The 22,987-nt window shown below is 39.6% G+C and overlaps 2 protein-coding genes across 5 annotated transcripts; one reads left to right on the plus strand and one right to left on the minus strand.

The window, feature by feature from the left end:
- Positions 1 to 3,112: 3,112 nt before the first annotated feature.
- LOC101745671 (U3 small nucleolar ribonucleoprotein protein MPP10) lies at positions 3,113 to 5,013 on the minus strand. Its single transcript, XM_038020960.2, has one exon. The coding sequence runs from the start codon at positions 4,848 to 4,850 to the stop codon at positions 3,132 to 3,134; it is 1,719 nt and encodes a 572-aa protein (XP_037876888.1). The 5' UTR covers positions 4,851 to 5,013; the 3' UTR covers positions 3,113 to 3,131.
- Positions 5,014 to 6,518: 1,505 nt separating this feature from the next.
- Or (nuclear orphan receptor) lies at positions 6,519 to 22,912 on the plus strand. Of its 4 annotated transcripts, none has more exons than XM_038020757.2 (11): positions 6,519 to 7,040; positions 8,663 to 8,786; positions 10,588 to 10,737; positions 11,803 to 11,924; positions 12,466 to 12,568; positions 12,870 to 12,980; positions 13,424 to 13,504; positions 13,868 to 14,000; positions 15,770 to 15,962; positions 17,076 to 17,223; positions 20,594 to 22,912. In XM_038020757.2, exons 2-11 carry the CDS (start codon positions 8,663 to 8,665, stop codon positions 20,809 to 20,811), a joined length of 1,383 nt encoding a protein of 460 aa, XP_037876685.1. In that variant the 5' UTR covers positions 6,519 to 7,040; the 3' UTR covers positions 20,812 to 22,912.
- The last annotated feature ends 75 nt before the right edge of the window (positions 22,913 to 22,987 follow it).

Genomic DNA, 22,987 nt, shown 5'->3' on the forward strand with positions numbered 1-22,987 from the left:
CAGACACAGCCCACTGAGTTTCTCGCCGGATCTTCTCAGTGGGTCGTGTTTCCGATCGGGTGGTAGATTCTGCGAAGCACGGCTCTTGCTAGGGTTCGTGTTAGCAACGTCGTCAGGTTTAAGCCCCGTGAGCTCACCTACTAGTTAAGGTTACGCTGAAATAGCCTCCCAAGGCGATCAGTTTAGGTAGGAAAAAAAAATTAGATTTTAATAGATAATGGCAAATGAATACACGATTCATTAAGTTTCTTTCAGTGAGCTGGTGTGCTTCTAAAATATCAAGCGTTTTTGAAAATCTAGTCTTTTCAAATGGAGCAAAACTTTTTTGAGATTAGGTAGCCCCTATCTCATCAGCTACATCCTAACTACGAATGTTCCATTTCAACTGAGTTTTTTTAAAGATGTCAATCTACATTACCCCTAACACGTTAGCAAAATCGCGTTTCGTCTGTAACATCAAAATTCTCTGATTCAAATACGGTTGAACCGATTTGGTGCTATTCTTTTTGACACTGCATACAATAGAAAAACAATGGCGAAAAGGTGGAAAACCTTTTTTATTTTCCTGTTTGAAAAATATCATCTATTTGATGGTATAATATCACAATCCCTCAACTCTACGGCGGATGAAAGCTTACAAGAAGAGTGGTTTGGTGCGGCAGGGCCATAAAATTTTCCTTATGTCCGCGGTCTGCTCCCAATAAGTGCAGACCGTCAGACTGTGCAGACCGTGTCTCCTAGGCGCGGACACCTCGTAGGAGGCTCGGCCCCCTGCCGAAAAAAAAAATGTCTTGCGTCGCTTAACAAACACAGCAACGAATGGATTTTAAACAGCATTGTCACCTGCGATGAAAAATTGATGTTTTTTGATGTTACGCCGGCAAGAATAACGCCATCTATCGCCGAATAGTCGAACGAATATTGAAGAATATAGTAGCACCGAGAACGCTCGAGAAGTACAACGCCATCTATTGTCAGATAGCGGAAACACAATACTAGAGATATGTGAAATATTCTCGATAATTCTAGGGATGTGGTATCAGCTATAAAAGCGTTGCAGGGATGGCACGCAGTCAGTCAGTAATCGGAACTACTCGAAGCGAAACAGCGGACGGATCTCCTGAAGCGAAGCGAAAGAAGTGAATTGAGAATTTTAAAGTGTTTGTGAAGTGTTTTAAGTGTTGAATATAGTGTAAACTTGTGATTCAGTAGAATTTTTATTTATCCCGAACGCCAGCGCGTAATAATAATCAAATGTTGTCATAATGTTAGTAAGACACTGGTTCAGCACCTAAATAAAGACCTAAACGAAAACTTAGGTACCCCTAAGAAGTCAAGGTCACTGTTTGGTGGTCTAATGCCGGTATAATTAATCACAGCACACCAGCACTTCTTCTTCACCAGCGTTACTTCAGGTGAGTACTGTGAGGAACCGTGAGGACACTATGATGGAGGAGAAGGTCGCGAATCTCCGACCGGACTTGGTTAATCGCTCGTCACCGATGCTCCTATACGACAACGCTTCATACGGCATAACACGGACGGTCTCTAAGCTACAAGGGCAAATAGAGCAAGAGCCCGCGAACCTTCGTTATTTTATGAAAGCTTGTCAGCGCATCCTCCCAACACGGGTAAGAACGATGAACCATTATGAAGTTTGGGTAATCGTGGCTTTGGCAGGAAAACGGTAATAAAAGTGTGTAAAATACTGAGTTTACACACCTTTAGTATCGTTTTCCTGTCTGAATTTGAATTAGATCAGAATGAAAATCGATCAGTTCTAAATTGATCAAATAATAAAGTGCGATTTTTTGGTATTAGCTTCAGAATATTATTAAAAATCACGTTATTCATTACCAGACACAACATTGTGGCAACCCCTTGCCAGACACCTTTAATGTTCATGAAATTATAATTGTACGTACCTACGTAATAGTATAAAAGCTGATTTTTATATACAATACTTGGGTAATAAGTAGATGACATTTCGTCATTAGCTAGACATTTTTGATAGTTCCAACCTCTTGCCAGACAAGTATTTTAAATGTTAAGGAGAGATTCGTGATTAGAATGACTTATCTAAAAACTAAAAACTAAAAATCTCTTCTCTTCTTTGTCTCACCTTATCCCACTAGGTTGGGTCGGCACACAATTTTTTTCTATTTCATTCTCTTCTATCAGCCGTCATCTCAACACTGACTACTCTCTCTCTTATCTCGTCATTCACACACTCCATGTGTGTCTTCTTCGATCGACCTCTTCCTCTTTTTTTATTTATTACATCATACATCTATATATACATCTCCTAGTCACATGTAGCCTGCCGTTCTAAGCCGTTCCAATTTCAAGTGATTGGTTTTTTAAACCTTTTTTTATTTATTGCTTAGATGGTTGGACGAGCTTACAGCCCACCTGATGTTAAGTGGTTACTGGAGCCCATAGACATCTACAACGTAAATGCGCCATCCACCTTGAGATATAAGTTTTAAGGTCTCAGTATAGTTACAATGGCTGCCCCACCCTTCAAACCGAAACGCATTACTGCTTCACGGCAGAAATAGGCAGGGCGGTGGTACCCACTCGCGCGGACTCACAAGAAGTCCTACCACCCGTAATTACGCAAATTATAATTTTGCGGGTTTCATTTTTATTACACAATGTTATTCCTTCAGCGTGGAAGTCAATCATGAACATTTGTTGAGTACGTATTTCATTACAATGATATATAAGATATAAAACAGGATGAGCCCTAAAAATGACAGCATAAAATATATTTTATCAGCAGAAATAGACAAGATGATAGTACCTAATGCCTCAAACCTATCAACACCCAGGGTTCTTAATTTTCCCTAGCACCACTAATCATGGTAAAGTTAATAATCACTATCATTAGCAGCATTATATATATATATCAGACCCTTTCATTATTTCTCTGCAACCTGTATTGTATTCCTGTATTCCTGTTACATAAAAAAAGTAGACTGCAGGCTGTTGCTGATATCCATGATTAAAGTGATATTTTACCACTGCCTGCCTGCAATGGCAATGAATAAAACATAGTAGCTCTAATTCCTCATAAATACCCATGGTATGTTCCAACAAATACAAAAAATTGACAAGCCAAAAATATTTTATTGTCCCTTATTCTTAATTAATTTATTTTTCTTAATCAAGCTCTTGGTGTTATCATTTAACTGCTCAAAGAATGCTTTTGAAGTCTTCACTGATTTGTCACTGACTTCTACACTCTTTGTAGTATTCCTGCTGTCTGTTACTTTTGTAACCTGTCCTTTTTTCTTCTGCAATTTCTTCTTTTTCCTTCTTTCTCTATTTTTGTCTGTCTTTGTTCTCTCTTCTTTGCTAATAAGATCTCCTTTCTGTTTTCTCTTAATTTCTTCGGGAGCCAATAGCGCTGCATCACTGGTAGCTACTGGAGCCACCTCCTCCATCGATATTGCTGGAGTATTTGATACAATTGTCACTTCAGGCTGTACAGCTTTCGGTGTGTAGTGATAATGACTCAGTGCATCTAATTTTGAGAATAACTGTGACATGGCTTCTCGAATTTCTTTATGTGCTTCTGGTTCTTTTTCTTCTACAATCTCTCCTGATGCTGCCTGTTTCTGTTTTAAGTACTCCGCCTCATAGACTTGAGCTAAGCTTAGCTTGCTCTTTGAATGATCTAGAATTTCCTTCTTTCGGAATGCCAGTTGGTCATCAACTGGCTTTTCTTTTTTAACAACATCATCCCAAGCTTTATCTTTGATTCTACGTTTAATTATGTCTTCTAAAGAAACTGTGGTCTGTTCAGTTATAATTGGAGCTGGACGTGTTGTTAAATCAAAATCCACAACTTCTTGAAGAAGTGAGTTTTGAGGACGTTTCGATGCATCCACTTCACCTTTGAGTTGCCAAGAGGCTTCTTTCAAAGTCTTTTCCTCTAGTCGTTGAATGTGTTGTTTTAGTCTTTGCTGGCGTTGCTCAAACTCAGACTGTTTTTCTTCAATTGTTTTACTATTTACTTTATTATTTTTGTTACTATCAACTGAATTGTCATCTGAATCATCAATAGATGGTTGTGAGAATCGGACTTGCTTTTTTTTATTTGACTGCTCTGTAACCTCCTCTTCTTCATCTTCAACTGAATCATCTATTTCCTGGTCCATATCATAGTCCCCATCTTCAGCACCATCTTGATCAAAAAAGTCATTATACATGACATTTTCATCTTCCTCCTCCTCATTGTCATCTTCGAAGAAATCTATAGACTCCTCATCACTGTCACGATCACCTTTGGTTCTATTTGTTTGTTTTTTTTCTTCTTTCAATAAAAACTCTTCCATTTCGGAAAGTTTGAAAAACTTGTCATCCACCTGCGAAGGCCTGGTTTTCTTTTTTGGTACATCACTTTGAACTCGTTGAGATCTGCCATGCTCAAGTTCAATATTCTCAGATACTTTTTCTCCATCATCTTCTACCATAGGTTCAACACCATGAGGTAAGATCTCCTTGGGTTTTTCTTTAGCAACTTTTATGGGAAATACTAATTCGTTATTTGCGCTCATAGAGTTGGCCACCTCCCACACTATCTGGTCCCAGCGTTGGGAGTTCTGCAGCTCTATCTGTTGCCATATCTGCTCCTCATCAAAATCTTCCACAATTAATTCCTTTAAGGCCCCACTCTTCTTCTTCTTATCGCTCTTCTCCTGAGATTTCGTGTAATCGTATACCGATTTTACAAACCTTTTTAGGTCCTCTTTCAACTCTTTTTGCACAGACAAAAATTTTACTGGTTTATCAGTGTAACTGTTGAATTTATTAAGTATACCTTCCAAATCTATGCAAGCCATTTTACTGTAATAAATATGATAATTTTATCTTTAATGTGTCATGTAAAATTTAAGATACGGAATTACTGAAACTACCAAAGAAAACAAATCGCTGCAAAACCAAAAAACACACGCGGTGCATTATTTTGACGTTTGATCTAATGGTAGCATTGGCAACTAAATGACACATTGGTCTATTTGACATTTTTGTATTTTTTCATTCGTCCATTGAAAGGCCAAGAAAACATAGGCTATTTAAAAGAAATCTGTCACGGCAAAAATATAATCTTGGAATCAAATATGGCATTAAAAATGTAAAGAGGGTGATGACCTTACAATAATTAATTCATTGCTCGCATGCTCGCCAAAAAATAATTTGATCTAAAATGTTATTACAAATCAGAATGTTCTGTTCATAGTAAATGGTGCACATCTATAGTTTTAAAAGGGCCAATGTATATTTTATACCTCTTGGTATCCATGGGACCAATACAACCAACAAAAAATAAAGTTTATGGTAATGTAAGTAGGGATGGTCTGTAACAGATGAAATCAGAGACCTGTTCCACCTGTTCCTGTTCCATTGAAAGAACAGTTCCAGTAGCCTGTTCCAATATAACAGCTTGTTGTGTTACAACAGGCTTAATAATGTTTGAAGGGTGGAGCAGCCGTTGTACCTGAGACCTTAGAACCTTTATATCAAGATGTCTATGGGCTCCAGTAACCATTTAACACCAGGTGGGCTGTGAGCCCATCCACCCATCTAAACACTAAATATATAAATAAAGTAGAATATATTCCACATAAAGGAACAGTCACACATATGGAATGGTTTCAATACATTTTTTTAAATGTAAATAATCCTTCATGCTTTCTCAGGCTTAGGACTGACAACTTGGTTTATTAATATTAATAATATGTGAAACTAGTTTTGCCAAAATGTATTTAAATTAAAACATATAGCCCATATAAGCATGCCAGACCTAAAACAGAATAGACAAGTTCAGAAGTTTGGACTTAGTAAGCGTTCGGATACATGCTAGGCCTTTTAACTCAATTAAATATTTTTACCACCATAATAACAACTGTCTATTAATCATTTTAAAAGTATATTATCTTCAAATTTTAAGCAAGACATTACAAATAATACCATATTTTAAATGATATATAATATAACAGAGTACATTTATTATTGTATATAATAATTTATGCGTGTATCCGAATGTATTTACTAATACCAAAGGGGAATATGCATGCATGTTAATGTTATTGCTATTTTTTTTTCTATTACAATAAGTGAAAGGAGAAAAGAGCATGATACAAACAGTTTGGGAACATGATGTATATGCCATCTTTTTCTATTTCTATACGGGAAAAGAAAAAAGAGCTTGTTCCAAACAGTTTCGTTTCTGGCTGTTTGCTGTGGAACGGAACAACGCAACATATGGAATATTGTGGAACAGCTGGAACAGTTTGAACAGTTGGATCAGTTGTTTCGGTCTATAGACAACAGTTCCAAGTCTTTTCATAGACGAACCTATGAAAAGAAAACCTGTTCCGTTTGACTGTTCCGATAAATACGCCTCACCCCTAATTGTGAGGTGTTTTGTTTATTCTATGGCGACGTTGCTTTAAGTTTTGACATGGACTTTTTGACGGGAACGCGAGGAGTGAAGTTGTGTGAATTGTTTTATTTTGTCTGTTTGGTGTTTCTTCAGGTTTAAATGTGTAATAACGGTGGTTTTTTAACTGTTTAATATCTGTAAAAGTGCACAAATGTGGGAAAATGAAACAAAGCTGCTGGACGTAGCTTCCCAGTATCCTCCAAAAAGTCCATTGAAAAAATCTTAGTAAACGACCACAATTTTACTGAGATTGTATTTCATCCCATATCACCTCATCTCATCTCATTTAATTTCATCCCAGTTAATTAATGTCTCAAATTAATCATCTTCATTTTTCATAAAAATAAGAATATAAATTTAAATAAGATATGACTTAAAAGTCTTAGTTACCAGGTCATAAAATCCCTTAAAAAAAGTTTTAACTTTTGACATTTATATTTTATTGTTTTGATGTGTGCCCTTTTTATTTTTTTATTTGTGAAAGTTAAAGTAAATAATAAAATATTCATTAATTATAATTTGGTTTTGATTTTTAATTTCATTTGAGTTTGTCTTCGTAGGCTACCTTAATATCACCAGATAAAACGTAAGTAATGTGCTTAACTGTATATTGTTTAAGCCTGTTATTTTTCACTTGAGTGCCCGCTGTTTCTATACGTCCATCTTCGTGATGCCCACGTATTTAACTCGTAATTATACTTTTTAGTCTTATAAAAAGGGTAATCTCTTATTATTTTACATGTTAACCCACACACAAAATTCATACGTGTGTTCTTTTTTACAAACTAATGAAAAGTATTTGCTTACAAATGGTCTATATGACTAAAAATAGGAGGTAATATTAGCTGAAATGCAGTAAATTTCAGGAAATAAATCATTCTGAAAAATTTAACATATACTAATGCTTTGTATTGTATAATAACATATTATTATGCTTAACATATATGCTTTTAGCATTATCCACCATTAAGTTATACTTACTGATACTACACAAGGAATTTTTTTTTTTTTATTTTATGTTGTCTTTTATACTTTGATTAGTTTACAGATATGTAAATATGGGACTTAAAAAATTTTTGACCTGGATGTTAAGGTTTTGCATAGGATTATATTTTGGTTTGCTTGATATAAAAAGTGAATTTTAGTTACATGAACAGGAATATTTGGTTGTTCTTGTATATCACCATCTATAGTCAGGTGTCAAGTAATTAGAAAATTAAGTAGAATACAGTGTAAGAATTCTTAGCTGATAATATAATCTCAATTCTGGTCAATATACCCATTTTTGCACACCTAAAAGGGCTCAAGCGGTAACTTGGTCATCACTTAATTTGGTGCATTAACTGAATTAAATATATCTTCTAAACATATATTAAGTAAATAAAAATAAATTAAATACTTTCTCTTGACTAAAAATGCCCTCATGAGTAAATACTGCAAGGCTATTAGATCTGAACATATTGAAGAAATAACATGTAAAAAAATGTATCAGTTAGGTTCTGCTTGCAGCTCTGCCCACATATACATTAACTTTCTTAAGATATATTTTATCAAAATCCATTTAGCAGATTATGCTGGATTTATTAAAAAACATGCAAATATTTTCTGATAATTTCTTCACATTCATAATTTTAGACAAAACAAAACGTCAATTCTAAATTATGTAATAAAATCCAAATAATTCTCCCAAATTACATCCCAGTTAAATTATCATTAAGATGAAACTATTATACCTCGGGAACAAATTACTGGGATTTATTGATTGATGAAGTTCAGAACTAGACTTTTGTTGAAATAAAATATTAAAGATGGATTATTATCCCAAGGGAACACATTACCGGGATACGAAGTATCTTATGTGTTATTACAGGAAATGGACTATCTATGTGCCAATTTTCATCTAAATCTGCTCATTGATGTATGTTTGACTGAGTATCCAAACATCTTCACAAACATTTATAATATTGGTAAAACTGAAACACTTTGCTGTGACTATAGCTAATTGTTTAAAGAACATTAATTGCTTGAAAGTACTTGCATGTCGCCTGTCATATCTTGATGCTACTGTGACAGAAACTTTTCCTGGAAACCAAAAACAACTATAGCAAATTTTACCCCAATCTGATGAATGGTTCTGGTGCACAGGAGGTACATACGTTGTACGGAGGTACATACGTTGTTGAACAAATTGTTAATTTTATTAAATAGATGGATGGTCAAGATCAGCTGGAAATGAAGTTCAGCAGTGGGAGTGATGTAGGTGGACTAGAGCTCTGTATAGTTTGTGGAGACCGAGCATCTGGAAGACATTATGGTGCTATTAGTTGTGAAGGTACAATCTTTATTTATGATATTTTAAAATTGCCTTGCGTGATTCTCCTTGGTATAGAATAGTAGCTAGTAATGCTATCTTCTATCATACCTGTCTTGGTCAGATGAATGATAGAATAGAATTGAGACTAACTCATGTAATTTAGTTGCATGTATATGGGCTCCGGTAACTATGGGCTCAATCAAATATATGAAGTAAATAAAAAAGTTGATAAACCTAAAGAAAACACGCTTTTATGGCTAGCTGAAATAAAAAACAGGTGCTAGATGTCACTTGTTGTAAATGTTATTGACAGATATTGGTAAAAGTAATGTTGTTAATCATGAAGATCCTGTGTGCTTAGTGTGAGTTTTTTAATTTCTCGATCGACTAAAAGTTAACTCAAATTTGTATGGAGTTGAAACAGCGCCCCTAGCGGCAAACATCGGGAGGCCGTTCCAACTCACAAGCACACTCAAGCACACTGATCAGCATAGTAGCACATTTTTCATTGGTCCTTGATAAGTGTGCGAAGTTTCTATTCAAGCCAATACTTTTCTGTGAAAATCTTGTCCAAGGATTCCATAATATAGATAAATGCAAAGTTACCAAGAGCATAAAATACACTATCTGCTGAACATCATGCTATGAACAGCAAGAGTGGAACTGTAAGACTAATTAAGGAACACTCAGTAACTCAGTAATGTTATTTTATTTTTATTGCCCTTGTAGGCAGACGAGCATACGGCCCACCTGATGGTGAGTAGTTACCTTCGCCCATAGACGTCAGCAATGCCAGGGGCAGAGCCAAGCCGCTGCCTACCGCTGTTACCTTTTCCCTTCTGATCTTTTAACCCTTTCGCTACTATCTATGATTATAGTCACCGACTGAAAGACACCGCCTATACACGACGGGTGATGTATGTTCTTTCAGCATAGAGCTCCGTTTCCTGCGAAACACTTTGTAGCAAAGCTTGGTGTAGTGAAAGCGTTAAAAGATAAAACGCAGGTATTCGTGAAACATAATAGAACAGAAATCGACGTGATTCCTTCAGAGCGCCACAAAGGACATAGGTGAACCGCATGACAGTCAAAGGGTTAAGACTTTTCCAACGTACTGAAATGTTTGCCGCTGGGAATTGTTTAATTTTATAAAAACGCCTTCGCATTGCATTATTTTAGAACAATTTATCATTAGAAAAGTTTAAGTATGCCAACTTAAAAAAAAAACACGTGTGACACTCGGGGACTGCCGCGGTAAAGCTATTGAATTGCATTTTTTATCAACTTATGCAATTATAATTACACAACAATAATTTAACATTACAACAATAATAAAATAAGACCACGCTATATTTATACACATTAACAAAAGCAAAACATTAACTGTCCTCTTCACACTTATAAGCTAGACCGTGAGAGAGAGAGAGATGGGCAGACTTTTCATGACGCGCGCACTTATTCACAAACACTACACAAGCGCAACGTGTGAATGTGTTGAACGCGAGCTACATGGTAGGCGGAGTGGAGGGTGTTAGGTTTTATTTTCATTACGGAAAAGGAATAAAAACCGTTTTTGAAATATTTTCCATTGATGCTATTGGTCATAATGTGATGTCATAGCCTTGCTCGATAAATGGGCTATCCAACACTAATATTATTTCAATTCGAAACAGTAATACCTGAGATTAGCATGTTCAAACAAACAAACTCTTCAGTTTTAGCATAGATATTTGGCCAAATGGGTTCATTTATGTTTCAAATACATCTTTAGCCTGGATTTGGTTCATGTGTTAAACTTTCCACTTATTGTATTTTTCAGGCTGTAAAGGCTTTTTCAAGCGTTCAATCAGAAAGAAGCTCGGGTACCAGTGTCGAGGTACTATGAACTGTGAAGTGACCAAGCATCACCGGAACCGGTGCCAGTACTGCAGGCTGCAAAAGTGTCTTGCTTGCGGGATGAGGAGCGACTGTGAGTTGTTCTCTTTATTATTATTATTTAGTTCTTAGCAATATTTGTTATTATTAGTACACAAGTCTACCTGGTAATTGAACCATGGACTCTACACACAAAACATCTCTAAAGAATGTTGTTACCTTCTATATTGAAAAATCAAAATTCACTACCATCAACTTACAGCTAAATGCATCAGATGTTAGTGCATCGGATCACTGTCCTGTCTGTTTCTGCCGTGAGTCGTAACTTCCAGCGTCAGGAGTGGGACAATCAATGGGCGTTACAATTGAGACTTCGAAGCACGGCTCCCGGCATCCACTGAAGCTATAAAAACCGAAAAAAGTATCACCAGGCTCTGGACTCACACAGACAGAACCCACTGACTTTCTCGCCGCATTTTCTCCGTTGGTCGGGATTCTGATAGCGCTGCTCCTGTTAGGCCTAGTGTTAGCAATTCGGTCAGGTCGAGCCCTTGAGCTCACTAACTCGTCCGAGCCTAGCTGGAATAGGCATTTTGGCTATTAGTGATTAGGTAGGAAAAAAACGCTCTAAAAAGGTTCTTCTTTTTTTTATTGCCCTTGTAGGCAGTGGAACATACGGCCCACCTGAAGGTGAGTGGTTACCGTCGCTCATGGGCTTCAGTAATGCAAGAGGCAGAGCCAAGTCCTTCAGAGCCTTCTTCTGAGGACGTGAAAATCAAACACTGCTTCTGGCTGCTTCGGAAATTCTTGTCAGGCCAATAAATAATTATAAATAAATAATCATAAATAAATATTTACTAACAATCATACCACGTTAACTAGTCCCGTGCTAAGTTCGTAAAGAACTTTTGTTACAGGTACCAGATAATGGAAATAAATGTAAGATTTTTATTATACACATACATATATTTAATATACATCCATAACCCTGGAAGAGACATTTATATTGATCATACAAATATCTTCCCTTGGCGGGATTCGAAGCCGCGACCCCCTTGTGTAGTGACCATGTCACTTACCACTACACCAGACGGCCGTTAAATTGAAATGGTACAATAATAATGTGGAGCAGTAATTCTTGCACTGTTTGCGACAGCGGTCCAGCACGAACGGAAGCCGATCGTCGACAAGAACAAGTCGGAGCCGCGGGACGGGCTGGCCGACCGGCAGGCCGCCTACTCCAAGCTGCTGGGACTCGCGGGCCAGGCTCCCAGCGCACAGGTAACCATGGCAACGAGCCGTCGCTTCCCACTGAGTCTCTGTCGAACTGGGAGCGACCCGCCCCTCGGAGCGGTGCACATGAGTGGTAGCGACCACTTACAGTCGTATGAAAGATGCGTGATAATTTGGTCTTTCATTTTTTGCGCCATTACCAATAAATACAGAGCTCACCTGATGGAGTGGGTCCTAGCGCTCGTCAACGGTACAACGAGCATTGCACCCTGGGAGGGAGTACCCACTACCGTTCGCGAGGCTCCTCGCTTGGCATTTGTGGTGGGCCGTATGCCCACAAGTGCAAAAAAAACCACAAATCTACTGAAAATGTCGTTCGAATCTAGTTTTTGTGGGATTTGTTTAGTTCTATGACAGCCGTGGCTTCAGAGCTGAATTCATACACCTTCATACAAGTAGTCATTCAAACATGTTCAGTTGAATTTTATTAAGATTGTATCCGACCTCAAGCTCTTGCGACTATGGGCAAGCGGATGTGCCCCGCGGAGCTGCGTGCGTGGCTGTAACCAGCTGTTGTGGGTTCCAGCAGCTGACCCCCAAGGAGGAGGCGGGCGAGGCGTTCGGCGCCGTGTCCCCCGCGCCCGCCATCAACTTCGCCCTGGCCGCCGCCGTCGCCTTCAACAAGAACTCAGGTGCGCCCTCACCACCCCGGGCTGCCTACCTACCCACCTACCACCCACTAATATTTTTAAAGTTCTGATATTTCTTAGTCATATGCACTCTTGGCAGGGTGCTCGTGGTCATCAGTTCGGGTGGTGATGTCAAACGTCACCATCCCTCGCACACTGCGGACCTTCTTGTGCACTTGTTGACCGTTTAAAATTTGTAATGCTATGAATAGTGCAGATATATAATGATGATGAACTCTGAGAAATTAAAGTATCAGATGTTTGTTGAAGTTCCGTGTGTAAGTAAAGTAATGGTTATATCCAGTGTCTCCGTACCTGAACCCCGGCAGTCCTGGCGACATGGAGGGTGCCCGCAGACAACAGATCATGCTGCAAACGCAATTAGCCAAGAATCTCTTCAAAATGGGACAGTTTGGTAAGTCTACAAATTTTTTATGAAATAACAAAAATCTAGAGATATATTTTTTGTTATGCACACTACTAATTAACTACATATATTAACTACTGGCTGACCCGGCAGACTTCGTAATGCCTCAATCGATAAATAAAAAACCTAAACTTTTGTATAAAATGAACTAAAAATAAAAACAAAAGGAATCCGTCCGACGGGGGACACATCAAAGAATAAACAAAATTGTCATCTTTATTTAATTCTGAGCATTTTCGTATTTAATCCAAATCCCAAATTTAAGCCAAATTGGTTCAGCCGTTCTCGAGTTTTAGCGAGACTATCGAACAGCAATTCATTTTTATATATATATAGATGTTTAGTTCAGCAAAATACTATGTCAAAAAAATTTCTATCTATCGTCTAATTGCACCTGCATGCTGTTCTGACCTTAATGTGGTGATCGACAGGAGCCATCAACGAGTACCTGCAGTCGGCGTACGGCGCCGCGCCCGAGCCCCCGCCCCCCGCCGACGACGCGCGCCCCGACGGTACCACACGCACGCACTTGCACACACTACTGGACCCTAGTCGCTAGGCAGGGATCGTCGCCTGTCATATCTGAGAATTAATTTAATCAAAATTCCGGTGATGTTTGGCGGAGTGCCCTGCCTTCAAAATGTGTGTGTGTATCGGTCGGTGAATTGAGATACCAAGGCTTGCAGACGACGACTATGTTGAGAAGTCGAGACCAAAGTAGCATCTAAAAGTCGATTCTGGACGCACCCGCTCATTGTCTCCTGCTGTCACTTCCGCCTGACCTCTATCTAGTTACTGGAGGTCACAAACACCGCCCGTAAGATATACATATTGACATCGTTATGTTCGTTGACAAGAGTATGTACAATTTCCAGAGATGGAGGTGTGCTCGGTGCTGGTGCCCGGCGGCGGCGCGCTGCCCCTGCACGCCGCCTGCGAGAGCGCCGCGCGCCTGCTGGCCGCCACCGCGCGCGCACTCGCCGCGCTGCCCGCCGCCACCGCGCTGCCGTACGTACCTGCGCACGCACCCGCACGCACCCGCACGCACGCACGCACCCGCACGCACGCACGCACGCACCCGCACGCACGCACGCACGCACCCGCACGCACGCACGCACGCACCCGCACGCACGCACCCGCACGCGCGCACGCACCCGCACGCACGCACGCACTCACCCACCCGCACGCACGCACGCACGCACCCGCACGCACGCACGCACCCGCACGCACGCACGCACGCACCCGCACGCACGCACCCGCACGCACGCACGCACCCACACGCACGCACTCGCACGCGCGCACGCACCCGCACGCACGCACCCACCCGCACGCGCGCACGCACCCGCACGCACGCACGCACCCACCCGCACGCACGCACGCACGCACCCGCACGCACGCACGCACCCGCACGCACGGTGGTAGATTCTGCGAAGCACGGCACTTACAAGGGCCAGTGCTAGCAACACTCCGTTTAGAGCGTTTAGAGCAGCCTTTCCCAAAGTGAGCGATAACGCCCCCTTGTAGACGCTGAAGGACCCAAGGAGGGCGGTAAGAGACCCAGAAAAAAATGGGGGCGTTGTGTAGAGGCTTGGGAGGCGATTTGTAATTTCATCTAGGAGGGCTCTTGAACACCGACTGAGCTCTCAGTTTTTAAGTAGGCGAAAAAATGGGGGCGCTAAAATAGATTTTGTTCTCAAAGTGGGCAGTAGACAAAGAAGCTGAAATAGCCTCTCTAGGCTACGAGCATAGGTAGGAAAAAACATTATTTTTGTGAACTTTGAGAGCAGATGGTTAGAACCATGGACATCAGCAATGTCTGGGCACTGTGGAAGGATTTCAGAGTACGATAATATAAGAGAGCAATGTCCCTTGCAAACACAGTCCTTGTATGTTTGCACGCAGCGAGAATCTGTTGTATCGTGTATTATGAGGAACTCTGCCGTGGCATCCCCCGCCCCCGGACCAAACTCCACCCTTGATTTGCGACCGCTGCACTACTGCACTGACCACTTCTACGGAATAAGCTTTACTTACACCAAACGTTTTTTTTTTTTTTTTTCAAGTGATTTTATGTCCTGGGGACTAAGACCCTCAGGTCAAGTCTTATTTTAATTGTAATGAAAACTTTTTATAGGAAAATTTTTTTTTATGAAATGAAATGAAGTTGATTAATATGAAACATGACATGAAATATAATCTCAGTAATATAGTGGTTATTTACTGAAATTTTTTCAGTGAACTTTTTGGAGGATCCCGATAAGTTCACACATTCAGTGGCTTTGTTTCATTTTCCCACGTTTGTGCCCTTTTACAGATATTAAACAATTAATAAACCACCGGTATTACACATTAAACACGAAGAAACTTCACACCTCGCGTTCCCGCCAAAAGAATATTCTTGATTGTGCTTTCTCGTATTACCAAGCGCTAAACGAGTAAAATAGTCCTTATAGTGAGCAGTAGGTTCATGTGGACCACTCGGGCGGTAGGCCGTATGCTCGTCTACTTCTAAAGACAACATAATATTGTTTTTTTATTGCCTAGATGGGTAGACGAGCTGACAGCCCATCTGATGTTAAGTGGTTACTGGAGCCCATAGACATCTACAACGTAAATGCGCCACCCACCTTGAGATATAAGTTCTAAGATCTCAGTATAGTTACAACGGCTACCCTGCCCTTGCTTCACGGCAGAAATAGACAGGGCGGTGGTATCTACCCGCGCGGACTCACGAGAGGTCCTACCACCATATAAGGTTCGGTATATATTCTGATCAGGTTCGAGATCCAAGTGACGCTGTTCAAGAAGTCGTGGGCCGAGCTGTTCGTGCTGGGTCTGTGCAAGTTGTCGCACGAGATGTCCCTGGGCACGCTGCTGCCGAGCATGGCGGGGCACCTGCACGCCGTGCTGCGGGAGCGCGCGTCCGGCGCCGCAGCCGCGCACGCACCGCTCGACGACCACGCGCCCGAGGTCTGCTGAATAGATATGACACATCAATCAGTTATAGATAACTCGACTTTAACTCGTCGTGGCTTAAAGGATAAGAAGTCCGGTGCATTCGTATGTAGCGATGCACCGGTGTTCGAATCCCGCAGGCGGGTACCAATTTTTCTAATAAAATACTTACTTAACAATTGTTCACGATTGACTTCCACGGTGAAGGAATAACATCGTGTAATAAAAATGAAACCCGCAAAATTATCATCATCATTAACCTGCCCTTCTTCCAGTCACCAGGGGTCGGTGCAACATGCTTCCTCCTTCCATACTCTTCTATCATATACCATTTCTTCACTCACTCCCCTCTTACCCATATCGTATTTCACGCTATCCATCCATTTCTTCTCATGTCTACCTCTTCCTCTTTAACCTTCCACATTCATAGTTAACACTCTCTTACCAACCTCATTTTCATTTCGTCTCATCACATGTCCATACCATCCCAAACGCACACTTCTCAGCTTCTCTGTCACAAGTGCTGCTTTCAGACTTCCTCTAACATATTCATTCCATCCATTCTATCCATTCTCGTTACTCCACACATCCATCGTAACATTCGCATCTCTGCTGCATGCAGTCGCCTTTCATCTGCCACTTACTAAAGTGGACCACTTAAGTAAGTTGGACCATTAAGTCCAACAAGCTGATCCATACAAGACGGCAGGCCTTATTAATTTTATATATCTTCCCTTTTAGGGGAAATCCGCAAAATTATAATTTGCGTAATTACTGGTGGTAGGACCTCTTGTGAGTCCGCGCAGGTAGGTACCACCGCCCTGCCTATTTCTGCCGTGAAGCAGTAATGCGTTTCGGTTTGAAAGGTGGGGCAGCCGTTGTAACTATACTTGAGACCTTAGAGCTTGTGGGTTGCGCATTTACGTTGTAGATGTCTTTGGGCTCCAGTAACCACTTAACATCAGGTGGGCTGTGAGCTCGTCCAACCATGTAATCAACAAAAAAAATTATACACACAACACTATAAGTGTGAGCGAGAGGTCTGATAAAAATGCTTTATGGCTGAGTTCGCAAGTTCGTAATGGCCCAAGTGACGAGACTAATGGCTCCGCCGCGCCGCCTCCACAGATCAGCGTGTGGGACTACACGGACGAGCGGATAGCGGAGATCATCTCGCTGCTCAGCCGCCTGCAGCAGCTCGTGGCCGCCATGGAGCAGCTGCGGGTCACCGACCGCGAGTACGCGCAGCTGCGGGCGCTCTGCTTCTTCTCGCCCGGTGCGTACTGAACAACCAGCACCCACTCAGTTATAGCTCACTAGAGATGTGTAGCTCCGGACTGAGTGACTGATATAACAAATATATATCACTCACACCGATTGAATGTATCATCGACTCAGTTATGCGGAATTTACATTACGAAAGTAGTGTCATGCATGTTGAACTCAATTTCACGAAAGTAGTTTCGATATATGCGAAAGTAATTTCGTAAAAAAATTAGTGTCGCGAAATCCACAGTATCGCAGTAACCATGGCGCCATCAGCATCACAGCTATATTTTTCTATATTCAATGTAGCTAAAGAAATGCTTATTTATGTATCTAAAAACTTTAAAAAAGTCTATCAAGAAAAAGGATTTTGGTAGATTCGAGGATGGTTAAAAAGAAGGCATTTAGGTGTAATGAAGTTAGTCTCGGAATTAGCAGATGAAGATCTGTATGTGTTTCGGGTCCCAGAGACACTCGTGTCGCTGATATTCATTAATGAATTCTATGTTTTTATCTGTAATCCATGGATGGTTTGCCATTTTCAACGCTTGAAGCGCGTGTGTGAAAAATACACACGTCCGCACAGTGCAGGCCCTTTCGCGACATTAGTTTCACGTCGCGTCTACACTGAAATTAGTTGCCTGACACCAAAAAATCGCGTAGGGTACGAAACTTATTTGCATTGAAATTAATACATGAATTACGAAAATATTAAATTAGACGTGAAACTGTTGGTAAAACTAACGTCACGAAATCAATTTCATGCCACGAATTTCGTAATGTAAATTCGCCCTTATGGCTCATTAGATCACTAGCTCATTTTAAAGATGTGTAGTAGACTTGCGCAAAACATCACTTCCCAATGTAATGTGATATGACATCACTTTTACAGACAGGTGATATTACTCGAAAACATTACACATCACTCTTAACATTACTCGGTGCGTTCAATAGATACTGTGACGAATACATTGTATCTATACACCCGAATCATTACTTAAGTGATGTGTTCATACACATCACTTAGGTAATGATTCGGTTGTGTCATTACAGTAGTGTATTACAATACAAAGTATGAACTTTGTATATTGTAATACACTGTTATATTACTTGACAGAGATTGACTTACTTAATAACATAATATCAATATATATAATATATAATATAGTTTAATATATAATATAATATAATATAAAATTTGATTTTTTACTTAATATAATTTATTGTGGGGTGAGCGGATTTCATATGGTGACGTAGACTGCAAATTGAGCTCGACAATAATGTTAATATACGAGAGCAGTAGATGCATTGTTTCGGCGCGATATCCTCAAAGTGCATCCAAGGAGGACTGTACTTTCATTTAGACGCCGTTCTTTCTTTCACTTATTAAACACGCATTAACACAAATAATAAAACTATCTTCAAACAAGTGCTTAAGTAATTCAAACACAAAAATTAATATGAAATATTACTAAACAATTACGAGCGACTAGCGATTTTACAAAAGTTGCGAATAAAAAATTAAGTAAGTACTTGCGGGGAACTACCGGCTGGCCGCATGAAAAATATAAACACAAATACCTATATTAAAATTCAGACGTACCATAGGTATAAAAATGTACCTAGCGGCCAGGACATACGGTTCAAAATCACTAGGAATAATTCCGTGTCGCTTGCTCATTTATTTTGCGTCGATCGGTCTGTCTCGCTCGCTCGGTTCCGTTCGTGTATTAAGCAACATTACACGACAAAGAAAGAAGAAACATGTTGGGTGATAGTGTGATGTTTGTTTCCTTCGCGTAATGTGTGATGTTGCATTACATCGTAGAGTAATATTACCGGAGTAATATCACTCGCATTACTTACACATGTCTAATGTGTAGCTATTAACTCGGGAGTGAGTGATCTATATGATATATATATATTTGTCCCGACACTAAAACCGGCGTATCGGGACCCCAAAAAGTTTACAAATCAGAAGTGGGATAAATCGTACCGCTCCTACGGTACGACAGCGATGACAACGACGCGCCGCCCGGACCAAGCGGCGCGAACAACTGCCGCTAGCGCGAGGCAGGGGTACAGTCGGCGCCATCTATCGGTGACCAGAGTCAACACAATAATGACTCAAGCAGCGCCATCTTTCAAAGACTGACGCCCACACGAGGAGGACTACAAACAACGACATCTCCCGGAGAACAACCACAGCACGAGGAGAACTACAAGCAGCGTCATCAGCGAAACCAACAAACAAAATTAATAAATCGTTTTTTGATTGAAATTGGCAAACAGACGAACGTAATACACCTAAGAGCTTTTTTGTTCCTACCTATGCTTATAGCCTTGAGAGGCTATTTCAGCTTCACCTTAACCAGGTGCGTTACTAACACTGGCCCTAGCAAGACCAGTGCTTTGCAGAATCTACAACCGGATCGGAAACGCGACCTACTGAGAAGACCCGGCGGGAAAGTCAGTGGGCTGTGTCTATGGGTTAATTCGCTCGTCGAGCCCTTCGTCGCAAGCGACGGGTTCGACGAGGACGGTGACCGGTGCTTGTGGTACCTAAGAGCACCGTTAATGAGCACCTAAGAGCGAGTACACATTAGGCGCTCGGCGTTGCATTGGGCGCGCGCTTGTAGTATAGATACAGCGCGCTCAGCATTGCGTTCAACGAGCGTTACAAAGGTGTTCAATTGTTCATACTACTAAGTACTAGCTCAGTTTGGAAATGGACGTCGAAGTGATCGCTTGTGTATGGCTTCTATACCGTCGCTTTAAAAGACGACGGCGGAGGCAATAGGCGAAGGCAATAGAGAATATGTGGTTGCACCCAATATTACGAGATAGATAGACTAAAGAGTGGAATGTTTGTAACATTGTATCCAAAATTAAGGCAATATGAACCTAAGATTTTTTAATTAATTTAGAATATCCATAAAATCATTTGATGACTTACTCCATCATATATTTTGAGAGATTCGATTTAAAAAAATTAAAATTTTTACTATTTCTTCCCAAATGCGTTTTTTTTTGTTTTTTTTTTATTACACGCCTTATATTAGCTTCACTTGAATGTATGTTTGTAACTGACTCCTTTAGACGCGATTTTGACCCACTTTAAACGGCCAGATTTCATTCAAACTTTGTAGATTTATCGAGGACCGATGACAATGCAATATAAAAATAAAATAAATTTAAAATTAATGCACAGCAAGTCAGCCCCCCGGCGTCCAGGTCATTGACCTCGTGGCGAACAGCGCAGCTGGGGCGCGGGTTCGACGTAACCAACATAATAATTAATTTTAGTTTGTTGATTTAACATGCTTTTGAGATGTTAGTCCAGCCAGCGGTAAGTAACTGTGTGTGTGTGCGTGCGGCAGACGGCGCCCCGGCGTGCGCGGCGGCGCGGCTGGAGGAGGCGCAGGCGCGCGTGTCGCGGGCGCTGGGCGGCGGCGGGCGGGCGGCGCGCCTGCTGCTGCAGCTGCCCGCCCTGCGCGCCTTCCCGCCCGCCTTCATAGAGGACGTGTTCTTCGTGGGCTTCCTCGGAGACGTCTGCATCGACGACGCCATCCCCTACCTGCTCAACGCCGAACGGTGAGGACCCCTAACGTTTACTTCAATTAAACAATTAGGACAATAGATACAAATAGTAAGTACTAGCTGTACCTCGCTGGGCATTTAAAATTAACATTATTATTTCTCACCCCCACAAAGACTCTCATCATTAACGCCCTCGCAACTGGTGTAGGGAGTCCAACACTCATATAAATATTAGCCTATCCATTAATTACATGTATTTTCTACATGGATACCAAGTTTCAAGTCAATCGGATGCACGGTTCAGTAGTTATAACGGAACTTCCCTAAAAACCACTGTAGATTTATATATTAATATAGATTACTAGTACTATTATGTAAAATTTGAAATCGTCGAGATCTGACTTTATACCGTTCGCTTTGAGAAACATTGTCAAGCTTTTCCTATATTTTGAATTGATTATAGAAGTGATTACTCCCCCTCTCCCCACAATGATTGCATTTCATTAGTAACTAATATCAATATTAATGATCAAAAGAGAAATATTGCTTGCATTAAATATCCAACAGCTGATTCGCGCACTGAACACAATTATATTAAACTAAACGACGAAGCTTGGCGATGTTTCCACAGCTCCCGAAGGTCGTATGTTATAATAACATGCCCTCAGAGCAAATTCCTTAAATAATTTGAAGAGAAAATAATAATAATGTGCCTTAATGTAAAAAATATATTTGGCTTGTGATAAATTGATATACACAGTAAATCTATTAATGATGGACAGTAATTATTATCTTTATTAAATAATAATAATATTTTATGTTAAATAAGAAATTGAGAATAACTAATACTTTATTTTAGCAATTATACTTTATTATAACTTTATAAATGAATGTTTTAAAATGTAATTCAATGGGATAACTTTGAAAGTGAATAATGTAATAAATATTTATCCTTATACAACACACTGAACGGAGTGAATCAACTTAGTTTTAAAGGCATTAATATAATTTATATAGATCTCTACAAACGAAGAGGTCACTAATTTTGTGTGAAGTCAGCATTAATATATGACAATAATATGGCTCAAATTTATAAATTAATTAAAAAGTAGACCTTTTACCTGCTGTTGTCATAGATAAATATATTCGTTGTGGTATCTGATTGAAATTTGATATTTTTTGATTCAATAAAGTGTTTCTATACCTAATATTTGCATGTTGCTCGTTGTGGCCTTGATAAATTTACATAATATTAAGATTTTAATTATAGATTAATTAAACTCGTATGTCTTCCAAATTAATTAATGTAGTTGTTTATTATACCTTATTAAAATATTCAATGTAATTGTTTTAATGATTCATAAAAATAGACAATATGACTGATGTAGCTAGTGATCATAGTCAGACAACAATGAAATATTATTTGTCTGCTTGTGACCAAAATTAAAATTAGTTTACGTAACTTCAAAATTTGTTTCAAGAAGTCATGTCTAGTCGATTTGATTCCGGATTACAAATATAGAACGCAGGTAACTGAGACAGGCTGTAAATAACTTTGATATGAATAAAATTGTTTTTCGATTGAATTTCTACTATTAATTTTCAAAAATACACATTAAACGCTTATATTTCTTTTCCTACTTAATAGTTCAAAATTATTCGAATGAAGCAATAGGGTAATTATTTTTAGATAAAAATTATGTTTAGAGGCTCTAAATCTTCTGTGACCTTAGAGGTTTTAAAGAAATGGTGTAGACAGTAAATGTATTTAAGACTTGAATATCTTGATGCCGTCCTTAAATGTAATATTTCTATTATTTTGTAATACATTTAGAAAAATGTATATACATATTTTTTATGTTTTGTTCAAACTGTTCATTTGTCAAAGAGTAAATTTTTATCTGTAATCGCCAATCACCTTGTTCTCTGGTTCTAAGATATATACAAATACGATTAACATCAGTTAACAGTAGCTGCTTAAAACTTAAAAACTAAGAATTTAAATATGTTTTAATTTATAATTTTAATACAACGATAACTTTGTAAGCTTTCCTTGAAAATTCATATTATATTTTCAACTTTAACACATACACAAACTAATTAGGGATTTTGTACACATTATCTTAGTGTACTATTTTATAAATATATTTTTAAGACTATATTTCGTGTTTTATTTAAATATTAATATATTTATTGTTGAATGCGCAGCTCTCTTAAATTGTGAGGCTCCAAAG

This window comes from Bombyx mori, chromosome 27, assembly GCF_030269925.1.
Source record: "Bombyx mori chromosome 27, ASM3026992v2".
Taxonomy (NCBI): domain Eukaryota; kingdom Metazoa; phylum Arthropoda; class Insecta; order Lepidoptera; family Bombycidae; genus Bombyx; species Bombyx mori.